General features: G+C 48.2%; 1 protein-coding gene across 2 annotated transcripts in view; it reads left to right on the top strand.

Moving 5' to 3' along the window:
- The first annotated feature begins 12712 nt into the window (after positions 1 to 12712).
- KPNA3 (karyopherin subunit alpha 3) overlaps positions 12713 to 16624 on the top strand; it is a 51114-nt gene continuing 47202 nt past the window's right edge. Inside the window, exon 1 of one of the 2 annotated variants that reach the window (XM_071551544.1) lies at positions 12713 to 12907. In XM_071551544.1, the coding sequence (XP_071407645.1) occupies positions 12833 to 12907 (75 nt within the window). In that variant the 5' untranslated portion in view covers positions 12713 to 12832. Of the gene's footprint in view, positions 12908 to 13425; positions 13573 to 16624 lie in introns of those variants that run through there. The other variant, XM_071551552.1, reaches the window with a different exon arrangement.

Here is a 16624-nt window from a genome sequence, read left to right as displayed (position 1 = left end):
ACCACTCAGCAGCAGCTGTGCCTGTGTTTATTCTTCGCTGGTAGCTGCTTCAATCTCACAGAGTCCATACAGTCTGGATTGCTCACATGGCCATTTTCTGTAAGAAAGCACTCAACACTTTCCCATCTATTTTCCTATTCCTGGGCTGTTGCTCTTAGCTTACATTAGAGAACCGGAGAAAATCATATAATCATATAATCATTTAGAGAGTCATAGAATTATTTAGATTGGAAAAGACAACTAAGGTCATTGAGTCCAACCAACAGTGGGTTTGAGTGGGTCAAAAAACTCCCCAAACCCTCATATACTTACCATGGGAAATTTGTCTGCAAAGAGGTGACAGATGTCATCAGAGAGGATGCTTAGGGGAGGACACTCGTCTGGAGACCTCTTGTTCCTTCTCCTCCCAGCTGGTCACAGGGGTGAGATTTCCCTTCCCTTTTGTTTCTCCCCTCTTACTTTTTCATCTTTCCCAAAAAGCAGCTATTACACCATTGAAGTCAATGCATGTCACCACCTACAGACCTTGTGAATAAATCTTTGTGCAGGTCCAGCTGTCTCCACACAACAACCTGGGTGAGGCTGTGAGCAGTTCAACACCAGCCAATAGGGGAGCACTGATGGTAAATGGTTCCCAGCTTCCTGATGGACTTGGTGTCTGACAGCTCCTGGGCATTCCTCTGTAGGAATGAGACAGGCTCCAGGAGTGATGCAGACTTGGGCAACCAGGAGAGAAGGTCCATGAGGTACTTGCTGACCTGTAGGAAGAGATCCACCCAGGCACAGTCCTCGAGCACCATCAAAGAACAGCATCAACGCCCATGAGAATGGCAGAGAGCTGTGAGTAAAGAAACTCTTCCTTCATTGAACATTATCTTCAAACACTTAAGGCAGCAACAAAGATGAAAACAAATTTCTATTCTTAACCAAAACAACTCACAAGGCTTCCCATCTTGATTAACAGCTCCAGTCCAACTGGGGTACACATGAAAATACAAAATGAAGCTAGAATACATTTTCTTCTCTTCTGTGGCAGCATTTCAGCATCTTTGCACTGGGAAGAGGGATGCCTAGTGGGTCCTGGTGCACCACACCAGGTATCATTAGAAAGCCATTCAAAAGGGTGAATGCAGGCCTGCTTTACAAAGTGACAATGTAAGAATGTCCCTCGCTCACGTGACACATCTGAGCAAGTACAGCAGATCTCTATGTGCACTTGGAAAATAGCTATTTACTTTCATGACTGAAACAAAGCCCTCTCCCTGCAGGCACACACCCTTATGCTGAGCCTTATGCATACATGGCATCTGGTTTATTCAGTCAAAATAGCTGTGCACATTGTTATTTTCAGGATTTGAGAAGCTATTGCCATGGGGACTGAGGATCCAAATAGATCCTGAGATCAGATCACAGGAGGTTTTAAAATAAAATTGCCATTTCTGCCAATAATCATGTGAAAGCAGCTTCAATGTGTAAGCACAGAGACTCGCCACTTTGGTAACTTCTTAAAAATTGTAGTTACCAAAACAAGGATATTAGATATTGTTCATAATAGCCTGCTACCAAATGTATTTTCAGGTTTTAAATACGCAAAACGTCTCCTCAAAGGAGCAGGAGATGGTGGCAGTAATCAGCTGTCGTGGGTCTGTGTTGGTACCAGAATCAAAACTACAGCTGAATTTTCTTCCATCAAGGCACACAAAGGAAGTGTCTCTTGTTCCAAATTCACACAGAACTGCATCTATGACTTTCTTATCTTTGCAAGAAGACAAGCTATTATACAGAGAGAGGGAATAAATACAAATATATATAAAAACTTACACTGGAGTAGAAACTAGAACTTGTTTTGCAGAACAGAAGTTACTGGAATCTGCCTCTGCGTAATCTCTGCAGTGAAGCGATCTCAAGCTGTGCTATCAGCTCTGGCAAATGAAGCGATGTCAGAGCAGGTTAATACTTGGATATGAGAACACGAAAGAAAATCCGCCTTTCTAAGGATGCTGTAATCAGAGTTGCATTAACCAGGGACACAAGCAGCCTGCTTGGGGTGGGTGCAGGGAGGCACTGGTTGCACAACACACACACAGAGTGCAAATGCATGTTATGTTGCTGGGATCAAAGGGTAAGAGGTGGGGGCAATGGAACTAGAAGACCCTCAGATGCACCTCAGTAAATGTTTGCACTGTTTGTCATAATTATTTTCATTAAATTGTCTTTGCTTACACAAAAAAAATTCTTTCAGTGAAATCAGATCTAGTGAAGGCTTTGGTGTCACTGTAATTCCACTTTTGAGATACTTCTGTCAAAAAAATGCCTTTTTTCTGCAGTGCAGATGTAAGTCTTCAGCTCTCATCAACTGTGCTTAGCAGAAAAAGTGTATTGCTAACATGTACCAGTATCTGAAAAGGGTCATCATGCTTTGTGATAGTGTGGTGGGTTGACCCTGGCTGGAAAACAGGTGCCCACCAAGTCACTCTATCACTCTCCCTTCTCAGCAGGATAGGGAGAGAAAAATAGGACAAAGGCTCATCGGTTGAGTTAAGGATAGGAAGAGATCACTCACCAGTTACTATCATGGACAGAACAGATTCAACTCAGGCAAATTAATTTATGGCAAATAAAACCAGAGCAGGGTAATGAGAAATAAAACCAAATCCTAAAACAACTTCTCCACACCCCACCATTTTTTCCAGGCTCAATTTCAGTCCTGAATTTCCTTATCTTTCCCTCACCAGTAACACAGGGGGATGGGGAATAGAAGCTGCAGTCAGTTCATCACATGTTGTCTTTGCAGCTCCTTCCTCCTCAGGGGGAGGACTCCTCACATTCTTCCCATGCACCAGCATGGGGTCCCTCCCATGGGAGACAATCCTCCACCAATGTGAGTCCTTCCTGCAGGCTGCAGCTCTTCATGAACTGCTTCAGTGTGGGTCCCCTCCATGGGGTGCAGTCCTTCAGGAACAGGCTGCTCCAACACTGGTCCCCATGGGATCACAAGTGCACAGATTCACAACTCCTGCCAGAAGTGTCCTCCAGCATGGGCTTCCCACAGGGTCACAGCCTCCTTCCTGCTCCTCCATGGACTGCAGTGGCATAGCCTGCCTCACCACGGTCTGCAACCACAGGCTGCACAGGAATCTGTTCCAATGTCTAGAGCACCTCCTCCCCCTCCTTTTTACTGACCTTGGTGTGCGCAGAGTTGTTCCTCTCATATATTCTCATTCTGCTCTCCAGCTGCAGTTTCCCAGGACTTTTTCCCCCTTCTTAAATCTGTTATCCCAGAGATGCTTCCACCATCACTGCTGGCATCAGCCTTGGCCATTGGCAGATCCATCTTGGAGCCATCTGGCATTGTCTCTCTCTGATATGGGGGAAGCTTCTCCCAGCTTCTCATGTAGCCCCCTGCTACTGAAACTTTGCCATGGTAACCCAATACAGATGGTAATCTGTGCTCAGAATCACAGAATACGCTGAGTTGGAAGGGACTCACAAGGATCAGTGGGTTCAACACTTATCCCTGCACAGGACCATCCCCAAGAGTCACACCATGTGCCTGAGAGTATCATCCAAACACTTCTTGAACTGACAGGCTTGGTGCTGTGACCACATCTCTGGGGAGCCTGTTCCTGTGTTCAATCACCTTTTTCTAATAGGTAATCTAAACCTCCTCTGACACAACTTCAGGCCATTCCCTCGGGTCCTATCACTGGTCACCACAGAGAAGACATCAGTGCTTGCCCCTCCTTTTCCCCTCATGAGGAAGTTGTAACTGCAATTAGGTCTCCCCTCAGTCTCCTCTTCTCCAGGCTGAACAGACCAAGTGCCCTCAGCCACTCCTCGTATGGCTTCCCTTCAAGGCCCTTCACCATCTTCACTGCCCTCCTTTGAACACTCTCTAAGAGCTTAGTATCTTTCTTATATTGCAATGCCCCAAACTGCACACAATATTCAAGGTGAGGCTGCCCCAATGCAGAGCAGAGCGGGACAATCCCCTCCCTCGACTGGCTGGTGATGCTGTGCCTGATGCCCCCCAGGACACGGTTGGCCCTCCTGGCTGCCAGGGCACTGCTGACTCATATTCAACTTGCCATCCAGCAGGACCCCCAGACCCCTTTCCATGGCACTGCTCTCCACCATCTCATTCCCCAGTCTGTCAATACATCCAGGGTTGCCCCATCTCAGGTGCAGGATCCAGCACTTTCCCTCATTGAACTTCATATGACTGATGATTGCCCATCCTGCCTATTTGTCGAGCTCTCTCTGCAGGGCCTCCCTGCCTTCAGGGGAGTCAACAGCTCCTCCCAGTTTTGTGCTGTCTGCAGACTTGCTGAGTGTCCCTTCCAGTCCTGTGTCCAAGTCATTTATGAAGATGTTGAAGAGCACAGGGCCCAATATGGAGCCCTGTGGAATCCCAGTAGTGACAGGTCACCAGTCTGATGTCACCCCATTCACTATTACCCTCTGTGCTCGCCCTGTGAGCCAATTGTTCACCCACTACATGATGTGTTTATCCAGCTGTGTGCTGGACCTTCTGTCCAGAAGGATCCTGTGAGAGACAGTATTGAAAGCTTTACTGAAATCCAAAGAGATTACTTCCTCTGGCTTCCCTTGCTCAACTAAGTGGGTTACTTTGTCATAAAAGGAAATCAGGTTTGTAAGCTTCCAGTCATCTGGAACCTCTCCAGAACCCCAAGACAGCTCAAAAATCATCAAGGTTTTACAATGGCATCAGCTAGCGCTTCGAGGACTCTTGGACGTAAGTTGCCATATATTTAACACATCTGACTATGGTTGACCAAACCACCATTTCCCATTCATTTGTCAGTTAATATGTATCATTCATTACCTCTTCCTAACATCAGTGTCCCAGTACCATCATGTTTAGAAAACTGTTACTACAGCTTTTTATTATTGATTTGGAGCTGATGAAGGTCACTCCAACTACAGAGCTCCAAACCTGCAGTTAGGTTATTCCAGAAGTTCCAATGGCACCAAACCAGAGTCTACAAGAAGGAAGCCATCTTCTTCCCTCATGCTGCCAAAATACAAGAGGTTGTCTGATGTGCAGGGCCAGGAGTTGAACTCGATAATCCTTGTGGGTCCCTTCCAATTCAGGATATTCTATGTTCCTACGAAACCTCTCATTGCTCAGGGTTGTCAGCTCAAGGGAGTTTACAAGCTGAGACCTGACCTGGCAGTCTACCAGCACTCCAGAGACACCACAAGTGTTCACTAAAATGAGGTTGTTCTGTCTAGGTTGTCTTTGGGAGACCCACCAGAGCCAACCAGGGCTCTCCTGCGTTTCATAGTCCAACTGTAGCCCTGAGGTGGGTGTGCAGGCTGGTTTGCAGAAGCTTCAATTCCTCTGGGGAAGACAGGCCATGGGCATGTGTCCTGCCAGCTGTCAGGAGTGGGCTGTGACAGCAGAGCTGCCTGTCCCGTGCTGAACCTCACCAACGCCAGGCCTGGACAGCACACCCAGCTCCGCATTGTTCACCTTGTGCACACAATGTGACCATACAGAAATGTGCAACACCATCACCCTGCTGCAAGTGATGCTCATGAGGATCAGAACAGAGAGCTGCTTCAAGCTCACTCACAGTCTTCAAGGTAAGGCCAGATGGTTTGTGACAGTGGATTCTCCTCATGCTGGAGTATACAGGCTGAAATATGCACTCTGGCTGCTCCATGGTTGTGTCTCCGTGATCCCGATGACCATCTTCTCATAGAAGGAGCACAGTAAACCTCCAACTAGACCCACAACTCTTGCAGGATGGAGGACAGAGGCTTTGAGTAGTTGATGTGAATCTCAGGGCTCCAAAGACAGGCTTTCCCTCAACCACCTTGCACAGTCTTCACAGCTTGCAGAGGACTTTGAGGAGCCCTTTTGCCTAGAGGATGAAGTGAGGCAAGGAATAGGACAACACATGGAAAAAGACATGGATTCTGACACTAGTGGCCATCACTTCTCATGGGAGACCATTGTAGCAGGGCCTGCAGGTGCAGGGCCATGACAGTAAGACATAACTCTCAATTATGCCAATTGAATTACCCACTTTGAAATATAAAATAAGAGAGCCATCCTGCAGACAGTAGCTACCAGGTCCTTAGGGATGTTTTCTGTAAACTGCATTCCTTTGATGTCTCCTTCTGGTGCAGCATTGCCTGTCCCAGGGATTTCCTGGACCTGTGACTGGATTGCAACTAGTGCATCTCCAGCCTGCCTGTGCCAAAGGTTCTAGGCTGTGAAGACTGCCCAGAGTCATTCCAATCAGAAAAAACAGTGAGCCCACGAGGTTTTGCTGGTTTTGGCACAGCCCAGCTCAGCCCAGCCCAGCCTCCTGGGTCCCAAGGCCAAAGCCTAGAGGCTGGTGGATCCAAGGCTCTTCAAACGGTATCTCAGGAGCTCTACTTGGATCCTCTGGGCAGGATGACATTCTGGCTCCTGATCATCAACCATCCTAAATTTGGGAAAGCTGGTCTAAGTCTCCATAACTGTCCAGTTCTGTGGCTGCCTGGAGCTCCAGCATCAGGAAAAAGGGATGTCTTCAGCTCCAGGTGGGTGCCTGGGCCCTGAGAACATCCCCCTCCTGCTGTGGCTTGGGCTGCCTGGGCCCAAGGCCAGCTTTGACAGTGCAGCTGCCTGGCCTTGAATCAAAGAGCTGTTTGAGAACAAGCTGTCAGAAACCTTGGCAGGGACTCACTCCCCTTATCTCAGGGACTGCTTTTAAGTAGGGCTCTTGCCCTTGATCTTTGCCTGAGCTACATTGCAGCTATCCCTGTGCCTGCTATATAACTCACCAGTCTGGAACTGGACATGACCTGGGACCTTCCTGGTCACTATGGTCTTGTCTGGTGACTGGCCTATTGACTGACCTCAACTACCATCACCCAACCAAGCTCTTCTTGCTTGGGTACCATAGCAGCAGGTCCTTGTCCATGAAGCCCCTACTCCAGGCCCATCTTACTGTGACCCTTAACACCAGCTCACCAGCTCTTGTGTGGAGCTGCCTGACAGTGGAACACAGCAGAAGATGAGGAACTATTGCATACTTACTGTGGGATTTCCTGTGAGAACAGCAGAGAAGGAAAGTGATGCTCTGAATCAGAAGGAGCAGAACCTCATTCTCCCAGTCAAAGTGTGACAAAGAGGCCGAGATATCAACTTGGCTCAGACAGAACACAGAGGGCCTATGAACAGCTAGAGGTTTTATGGTTCCTCTTTCACTAACAATGTCCCCCAGATTCTGGAAATTCTAGCAGACTAGCCAGCTGCTCCCTCAATGCTTCTGTTCCTCATCTGCAGATAATGAGGCATTTATAAATCCTGACCCTGGGCTGTTCACTGCTTCTTCCAAAGCCAGCCTCACACCGGCTCCTTCACCAGCTCTTTTTGTTGCCTCACAGAAGTGACTTCTCCCATCAGAAAGGATGGCTCCCTGGGACTGGTCGTGGCACAGATATACTAAGCAGGGTTCTCCTTTCCCTGAGCCCTATACCAGTCCACACATCTCCTGACAGCCCACTGGAGATGCTTGTTTTTGCAAAGTGCCATTGGCTGTGCTGCCCATAGCAGGATAAGATGCACCACTGCAGAGAGGTATTTCAGACTGTCAGGTCTGATGAGACACCGTTGAAAGACTGGGAAAGGACACTAGACAGCCAATTTGATGAAGTGCATAGCCTCACTGCAGCCAGAGAGGGTTTCCTTCTGTGCACCATCCTAACCTATGGCTGGAGTTTTCTTCCAAAAAAGCAGCTGTTTTCAACGCAGACTAGAGTCTGGCACAAGGTAAGCTGCATCCAGGATGGGTGACTGGAGAACCCAGACCCTGGCATGAAAGGGACAAAGCAGCAACAGGACATCCAGGTGACACCCATAACCTACTGGAGGATTGCACTGTACTCTGAGAGTATTCAGATGTCAGATTCATACCAACATGGTTCACTGAGCATTGACTTTCTGCTGTGAATATAAGGATTATTGTGGGTCAGACCAAAAGCCTGTCTAATTCAGTATTGTATCTCCAACAGTCATCAGTAAATGGATGTATTAAGAAAAGCATAAGAACAAAAAAAAAGTGATGCTACCCCCAGCACTTTCCCAGCTTTCAAACACTTTCAGGTTAGGGATTTCCAGACCTGGGGGTGTGGATACTTGTACACAGCAACTTACCATGGGCTTCTCTTCAGTGCAGGTTACTTCTCAGCTCACAAGACATTTCCTGGCAGCTCTTGACAAAGCTGGAGTCTTTACCAGTATTTACCTTACATTCATTACTAAGCATTAGTTATGATGAGGTAAAAACATGACCCTTTTCCTATGAAGACAAATTTTTTACTTCAGTGATGGAGAGAACTGCAAACATGTATTAATGATCCCATCGAAACAACACAGGTACCTTAACGGAAAATGAATGTCAAAGGCATTGCTTTAGTAGTTTACTTTATTCTTTACTCACCCCTTTTTGTAAGAGAGCAACACCCAATGAGATGCTGCTCAGCCAGTTGTAGAGCTGTACATTCAGTGGGGAGAGGCTATAGATGATCAGGACAGGGACCCCAGCCATGCAAGTGTCTGAGCCTGCACCAGTCACATTGTCTCTAACAGATGATGGAAAGCAAGGCATGAAAGTTAATGTCTGCTGAGAGTTAGAGAGCACACGAGCAACAGCAAATTTTGTAGGAAAAAAGACTTTCTCTCACTCTGCTGTGCCAATGGTAACATGTGGTTACAGCTGTCATGCATCTCGAAACAGAAATGCTTAGGTATCTCATTTTCAGATGGGGAAGCAAGACCCATGAGTGGTTTAGGTAGGTGACAGATTAAGCTTAAGTAGCAAACCTTATACTTTTCTGTGATTACAAGTTGCATGCATGATTTTACAGTACAGACTGGTTTGTAGACATGTCAGCAGCAGTGGTTTAAGATGATACCAACTTGCCAGCCACCCCACTACTCTACTGGGGAACCATCCACACCTCCTCCACCCCACAGGTTTTTGTTCATGGCTATGAACAGAGACTGAGGAGCTGACACATGTTTTATTTGTCTCTCCTGCCTCGCCTTCTAACATCCATTAGCAGGGTGGGACTGCACCTTAAAGCACTGCATCTAAATCTCCCCAGTCCTTCTAGGAGGGATTGCCAGCAAGAACATGACTCAGAGTCATTAAATTTCCTTTACATGCTGGTTTTCTTGCAGCTGTATTGACTGGTGGATACAGACAAAATCACTGACTGAAAACCTCTAACTCTGGAACTGCAGGCTGGACTCTTTAGCTGATCACATGCACTTCCCAAAACATGGCAATATCACATCCTGGGTTCATTCAGTTTTGCTGAAACCATCAGGTCATCCGAGAAACAAGCACTACTCAACCCTGTTCAGTAATGGGACACTCAAAAAGATCTTACTATCTTTGAATTATGAAAGATCTTTCTTCCCCATAGCTCTTTAAGCTACAAAGTTTATGTTGTCAGGGTACTGAAGACACCCACAGACCTCACTGGCCCTAATCACCCCCTTTTGCTCCCTTTTACCCTTTCCCATCACCCAGGGGCCCACTTCAGCCCAGCCAGGACATCAGCTTGCATATGCAGGCTAGCACTGCAGTGGAGCTGGAGACTGGCACCACTGCAGCATTGCTGGGGCAGGGAGCTGAAATGGAGTGTGTGGAGGCTGCTCAGGATCAGGAAATCCTATTAATGTGCTTGTGGCCCTGACATGTATCTTGCAGGTCTTGGCAACAAGAACACATTGATACAAAACTCATATGGTGAGGAAGAATGGCCAACCTGAACCACATGGTTTGTTCTATTTTCAAAGTAGCAAAGTACTTGTGTTTTAGTAGTGTCTGTTAATCGCAGTGCCAAAAAGTGGTGTTTGCTTAATTGCATCAAAATGTTGTCTCTCTGATTACAAGCAACCTTAATTATCAAGTCAAGAGCTCCACCAAGAAGCTTTATTCAGGCAGTAAAACCAAGCAAACTTCCATGTAGCTCTGTCTAAGAGGTGTTCAGTTCCTGAATGTCTACTAAGACTAATGAAATTGCGCTATTGAAACTCTGAAAGGATTGTATCATGGATAGGAAGGAATGGGAAAGAAAAGACTATTGAATCTATAAATCCTACCTAGTGGAATGGGTAGAGGTTGTCCCAGTCTGGAGACACTCGATTTTTTAGTTGCCAGTTTTCCTTTCACCTCTCAGATTTTAGTGGGTAGTGCTGAACAACAACACTCTTTTGTTTGTGGTACGAGTGAGCAACTCCTCCAGAGGACAACTGCAACACCCCTGCCTAGAAGGAATATTAGTGGCATTGCTCTAAAGTCCTACCAGGCCCAAGCAAGGCACAGCTGGCAGCTATGGCTACCTTCCTTGGTGGGTGAAACAAAGTTCTCAGCTGCTGGATCTGCTTTAGCAACCCTCTTGAAGACAGCTGGACATCCGGAGACAATTTTCCTCCAAAAGAGCAAGTGCCAGAGCCTAGAAACCATCTCTGACATTAGTGATCTTGGCAAACACTGGACACATTGGTCATGCCATTTGGGCTTTACAGGCTTCTGGCTCCTTCTTCTCTTCCATTGCTAGCAACAATGGTGCAGCACAGCCAGATAAAGCTGATGGGAAAAGGCTTGAAGGAATGTGCATTGGGAGCTGAAACTACTTGGAAACGAGAGGGATGGAAATGCTATATTGATCCCTCAGATAAGAACATTTGGCAGGCAGCTGAATGACAGTGAAGAAAAGCATTAGTCTTCAAGATTTTTACTCATCTCCATCAGGCTGCAAGCCTTGTTTTGCCAGAACTGCGAGTTACAAGTTCAAGCCATTTGAATGATATGAAGAGGGTTTGGGGGAAGGCAATTAAAAAGCTGAGCTGTCAATTAGAGGGAGAGTCTCTGAGAGAGAAAGAGGTCTGTGAAAAGCTTATATATAGATATAAGGGTCTGTTGCAGAACCTGATGTGGTATAAGAGGAGCTAAATTTGAACATTACATGTTTTCGTTATTTTGGGATCTTGGTTTTCTTGTATACTTCACTTCCAAAGAAATAACACTCTGCATTATGAAAAGTGTTAGATCAATGCTTGCCACTGTCTACAACTACATCACCCACACACATCCTCTTTTCTAGCCTGGAAATTCCAGGTGTGACTTGGAGGCCCTGTGTTTGACCCAAGCTGCTGTGCTCAGGCTGCCATTGATCTGAGTCTGTTTGCAGCCTGTCCAACCATGCCCACAGCTGCACTAACCACTTGAGGAGTGATGGTGCAGTAAATCTGACAGTCTGGGGATGATTTGCTGGGCTGGCAGAGACCCTTGGTGTTCTGCATTATGCCATGTGCACATGTTACATGAAGGCCATGTTGGCAAAGCTTTGGATTTCCTTTTTCCAGCCAGGGATTGTCTGCACAGCAGGCTCACCAGAGGGGACACAGGACTTCTCAAAACACCTGGATATTTTAGGTTCTTGTTGTGCAGCGTTTCCCAGGCGGCACATGGCAAAATGTTAGTGCAGTCATTGGGAGCAAAGGGAGGTGGAAAAGGGACTCCCAACACACCCTTGGCTGGCAGAGCTGCCTGAGGTCGCTTTGTGCGTGAGCCATCCCAGCAGGGTCACTGCAGAGTGTGTTTGTAGAGGCAGCTAACAGGGGCGTGGGGGCTCAGAGCCCACTCTGAGTCCACCACAGCTGTGCTGTCAGAGCTCACAGAGGAGCGTAGGACCGTATGTCCCCGAGCCAGCAGTGTGCTCTTGTGGCCAAGGCCAACACAACTCTGGGATGCATCAGGAAGAGCACTGCCAGCAGGTCAAGGGAGGTGATCCTGCCCCTCCAGTCAGCCCCGATAAGGCCACATCTGGAGTGCTGTGTCCCCGGTACTAGTGAGACATGGAGCTCCTGGAATGAGTCCAGAAAAAGGCTATAAAGAGGATTAAGGGACTGGAGCATCCCTCTTACAAGGAATGGCTGAAGGAGTCAAGCCTGTTCAGCCTTGAGAAGAGATGACTGAGAGAGGACCTCAACAATGTCTGCAGGTATTTGAAGGGAGGGGTGTCAAGAGGATGGAGCCAGGCTCTGCTTGGTGGTGCCAAGGGACAGGCAAGGAGAGGACAAGAGGTAACAGGCTGAAACAGATGCACTGCAAACTCCACCTGAACTTCTTTCCTGTGCAGGTGATCGTGGACTGGAACAGACTGCCCAGAGAGGTTGTGGAGTCTCATTCGCAGGAGATATTCAAGAACCATCTGGATGCAAATCCTGTGCCATGTGCTCTGGGACAAGGCTGGCTGAGCAGGGCGGTTGGATAAGCTGACCCACCGTGGTCCCTTCCAGCCTTACCTGTTCTGTGGTTCTGTGGCTCTGTACAAGCAGCAGGACCGAGGGCGGTCTCCCGAAGCACCACGGAGCCGCCGTCGCGCCGGAACCCCGCGCCCGGTGCGGCCGCTCCACGTGCGGGGCTGCCGGTCCCGCCGGGACTACAAGCCCCAGAATGCCGCGCGGGGCCGAGCGGCGAGGGGCGGGGCCAGGGACGAGGAGGTGGGGCCATGGCTGCGATACCGCGCCGCGATTGGGCGGTGCCCGCCCGCCCGCCGCGTCACGTGCGCTCGCGGCCCCCCCCCTCCCCCCCCCCCCCCCCGTCCCCAGTCACTCAGCAACGGCGCGCACGCGCCAGCGCTCCACCCCCCCCCCGCCGCTTCCCCCGCTCCCCCCGCGCGCTCGTCACGGAGCGCGCGCCGCGTCCCTCCGCCCCTCACGCGAGCCGCCGCCGGGAGCTGCCGGAGCGGAGCCGCCTCGCCGCAGCCGCCGGAGCCGCCGCCGGAACCCGCCATGGCCGAGAACGCCGCCGCCGGCCTGGACAGCCACCGCATCAAGAGCTTCAAGAACAAGGGCCGCGACGCCGAGGTGTGTGCGGGGCTGGCGGGGCCCCGGCCCGGCCTCCGCCTCCGCCGGTGGCCGCCAGAAGGGGCCGGGCCGGGCCGCGCTTGCCGCGGGGAGGAGGCGGCGGGGGGAGCGCCCGAGGGGTTTTTTTTTTCCTTCTCCGTCATGCGGGCGGGCGCGGCCGGCGCGGGGCGGAGGCGGCGGCGGGGGAAGGGTTGGCGCGGCCGGGCCGCCCGCGGGCCCCTCCGCCGCCCGCCCGGCTCGCCGGGCCCGGGCCTGGCCAGAGGGATGCGGCACCGCCGCCCCTCGCCGCGCTCCCCGCGCACGCCCCGGCGGCCTCCCCGCCCTGCCGCCCGCCCCGGGACCGGCGCTCGGATGAGGCCTCGGACAATGGTGCCGGCCGCCTTTGTGTCGCCCCCCGGGGCGGTGGCGGCCCTTCCGCCGCGGCTCGGGGCTGCCCGGCCCGCCCGCCGCGCTCCCAGGCCTGTGCCGGGGCCGCGGGCAGCTCCCACGCTCCGGTGAGCCACCTTACAGCGTGCTCTGGGGGCCCAGGCTGCTCCCTGTGCTGCCTCCACTCAACCCCCTTTTTTGCTTTTTCATTTTTATTTTTTATTTTCAAATGCTGGTAGGCACATCTGTAGTGGTCTGCTGGGCGTCTCCATCTAAATCGGGAAGGAGTCTGGTGCTCGGTAAGGCCACTGGGGTAGTGGTTTCTCCCCCGAATTTGAGAGGCGCAGGGTTACTGAAAGCTTATTCCCTGGAGGTGTTCCGGAGGTCTTCTGAATCTGCGTGTCATTACCGGAGACACCTTCAGTTCTAGTCGCAACTGAAAAGAGAGGAAATCACAAATCTCGTGTTTTAAGTTTCTGTAATAGGAAAGGAAGGGGGAGGGAGCTCTGAAATCAGGCTAGGATTGAAATCGGATTAGGATTCGCTGGAGTGAAAACCTAAATATGTGTCAGATTGCTTTGACTTCACCTGAGGGTGTTTTCCATGCTTCTGTTGATTTTATCGCTTCACTTTGCAATCAGTAGGACTGGAATTGTAGTCCTCTGAAAGCACATTTTGTATGTTAGCAGAATTCACACTTCTGCTGCTTTTGTTTGGGTGGAGACAATTTTGTGCAGGTCAGCCTTAGCAGCAGCAGTGTCTTTAAGATGACATTCATGGTGTAAAGTAGTTTTTAATTTGCCTTAACTCGGTGACAAGTGAACTCTCACAGAAAACGCTGCATGTAAAGATTATGGTAACTTCAACACTTCTGGCTAACATTAGTAAATGTTAGAAAGTAACTAAAAATTGCCCGTCCTTCTGTTTAGCACTTGCTTCTCAGGGCATGGAGGAGGCGTGGTGGGTTTCTTTTTCCCTTTCTCATCCAGTGAGACTCTTCCTGCTGCTCCTCATTCATTTTGTCCTTGTCTCATCTCCCCGTATTGGTTACCGGCTTTGTTGCTGCTTTCTCGGTCACTGGCCTGAATCCATCCCAGCTCTAAACCGGGAAAGGTTAGGTATGTTTCATGCCCAGTGTGAACTGATCTGTCATCCTTGGTTGCTTATATTATAGCATGCCCGGGATAGGGGAATTAAATATCTGCCTCCGTGGGGAGGAAGGAGGGAATGGACCGTCTGAGCTTTACTGAAAACTTACACCGGACCAGCTAAGGTAGCTTAGCTCTCGTTTTCCCCTGGAGGGGAGTAATTATTTTGCAGTAGTGTATTTGCTGTTATGGAGAAGTGTGTCCCTTAGGGTTGTGTTCCAGGGTTCTGACTGACTGCCTTTTTGTGACTGGAGCCTAAGACTGGTGGATAGCTCCAGAAATGTTAATATGGTTAAAGCTTTCATCCAGGCTTTTGGAAAGGGTTAAAATCTAGGAAGCATTTTTCTCTTTGGGGTAACAAACAAATAAAAAGTATTTAAAAGTTGTGTACCCATAAAGATATGCTACAATGAAATTTAGGTTCATTTAGTCCATAAAGGATTGTTAAAGACTGGAAATGTGTTAGCATCTTTCAGAACAAGTTAATTTATATTAAATGTCTGAAATTTTCTACTGCACTTCCTTTTTGATTCTTTTCAAGGTACTTATTTAAGAGTTCATATTAGAAGTACCCTTCTGAGCAAGCTTTTATTTAACTTATGTCTGTGGAGTAAAACAATGTAAGTTGAGTTTGGAGTGGAGAATGAAGGAGCACAGCAGTGCTGTATAATTGCCTGTATAATTACTGTGCTTCTCTTGAGGTACTGATACACCGACTGACCTGCTGATTGGACAGTTTGTCTCCGTTTAGTGAAAGTTATCAGTTCTCCACAAAGTGTTTCTTTTTTAAATCAGATTTACCTAATCTCCAACTATCAGCAATTGAATGCACTTGTTTTGCTCCCTGTGCTGCAGTAAAGAGATTTACATAGAGATCCTGCCTCCAGTTTTCTGTACTTCAATTTGGAAATCAGGAGGCATCAGTGCTGTCATTGGCATTGATCTTCATCTTCACATTTTGTCAAATTTCACCAAAGAGAAATGAAGTGATTAGAATGATGGCATAAAAAAATCATGGTCTGATATCTACATTATATCCTCTGGAAATAAAATATTCAAAGCTGTACTCTCTCAACTTCAGTTTAGAAACAGTGACACTTGAGTCACCTTCTGCCTGGAAACAGTCACTGCCTTTGAACTCAACAGGCTTGAACACATTCTTTGGTAATCTTCCTTTGACTTCTGTTAAATACTTGTGAGTTATTATTGATCCCCTCTGGGTACAGACTCTTCTGGCAGACCAAAATACATACTCCTTTAATTTGTAGTTAACTCATATTTTATTAGTGGGTTTGTTGGGCCATATAATTGTCTTTGCTTTTTGTTAATGCAACTTTAAGGGAAACAAAACATGAGTAAGTACTTTAGATTTATGTTTTGACAGACCTCAGTACCTCATGCATCTTCTCATTGTGCTTTTCTAAGAGCAAAGAAGCAGATCTGTTGAGCAGAAGTCAAAGGTTCTGAATCCTTGTCCTGCACAGTTTCACTCTCCTTTTTCTGGCTTCGAGTTTGGGTGGAAGTTTCATCCCTCTTTGTGGGCATCTTCTCCTAGGGTGTAGAGTTGTGTATGTAGAACTGGAATTCTGATTTTGATGTGCTAATACTTCCAAAAAGTATTTAGTCCACAAAAGGGATAATGGCAAAATCAAATGCCAGATGTGAAGTATTCTTCACTTAATATGAGTTTCTGTTCTTGTTTTTATTAGTGAGACTCTGTTTTTATAGGTACTGACGTGATTAGCGACAAAGTTGACTTGAACCTGCAGAGCTGATCAATAAGGAGCCAAGACACTCATGGCTTCATATGGACAAATAACTGCCTGTTTTCTCCTTGTGACCTTCTCAATTCTGTATTCTCCAGATATGTGAAAGAACTTTTTAAATTGTTGCGCGTGTAAAGAGAAGGATTTTCCGTGTTGATCATGGGCATGTAGGCTTTAAGTGTTGGTGGGTTTTTTCCTAAGTGTGTGGTACTGATCCTTCCAGTACAGCTGAGGCTTTACAGGACAAGATTAAACAGTTGCACATCACTTAGTTCAGTACACCCCTTGTAACTGCTGTGTTTATTTGGTGTATGTTGAAATCTAAGCTAGCCTAGCATTTAGAAAACCTAATTTGAACCTTCTGATTTTTGCAGTTCTTCAGTTCCATTCTTTACCTAGTAACATCCTTCTTAGCCTTTTTTACTCCTCCAACATCT

Source organism: Pithys albifrons, chromosome 1, assembly GCF_047495875.1.
Source record: "Pithys albifrons albifrons isolate INPA30051 chromosome 1, PitAlb_v1, whole genome shotgun sequence".
NCBI classification, from domain to species: domain Eukaryota; kingdom Metazoa; phylum Chordata; class Aves; order Passeriformes; family Thamnophilidae; genus Pithys; species Pithys albifrons.
The sequence above is the reverse complement of the archived record's forward strand: the minus strand, read 5'-3'. Positions and strand labels throughout refer to the sequence as shown.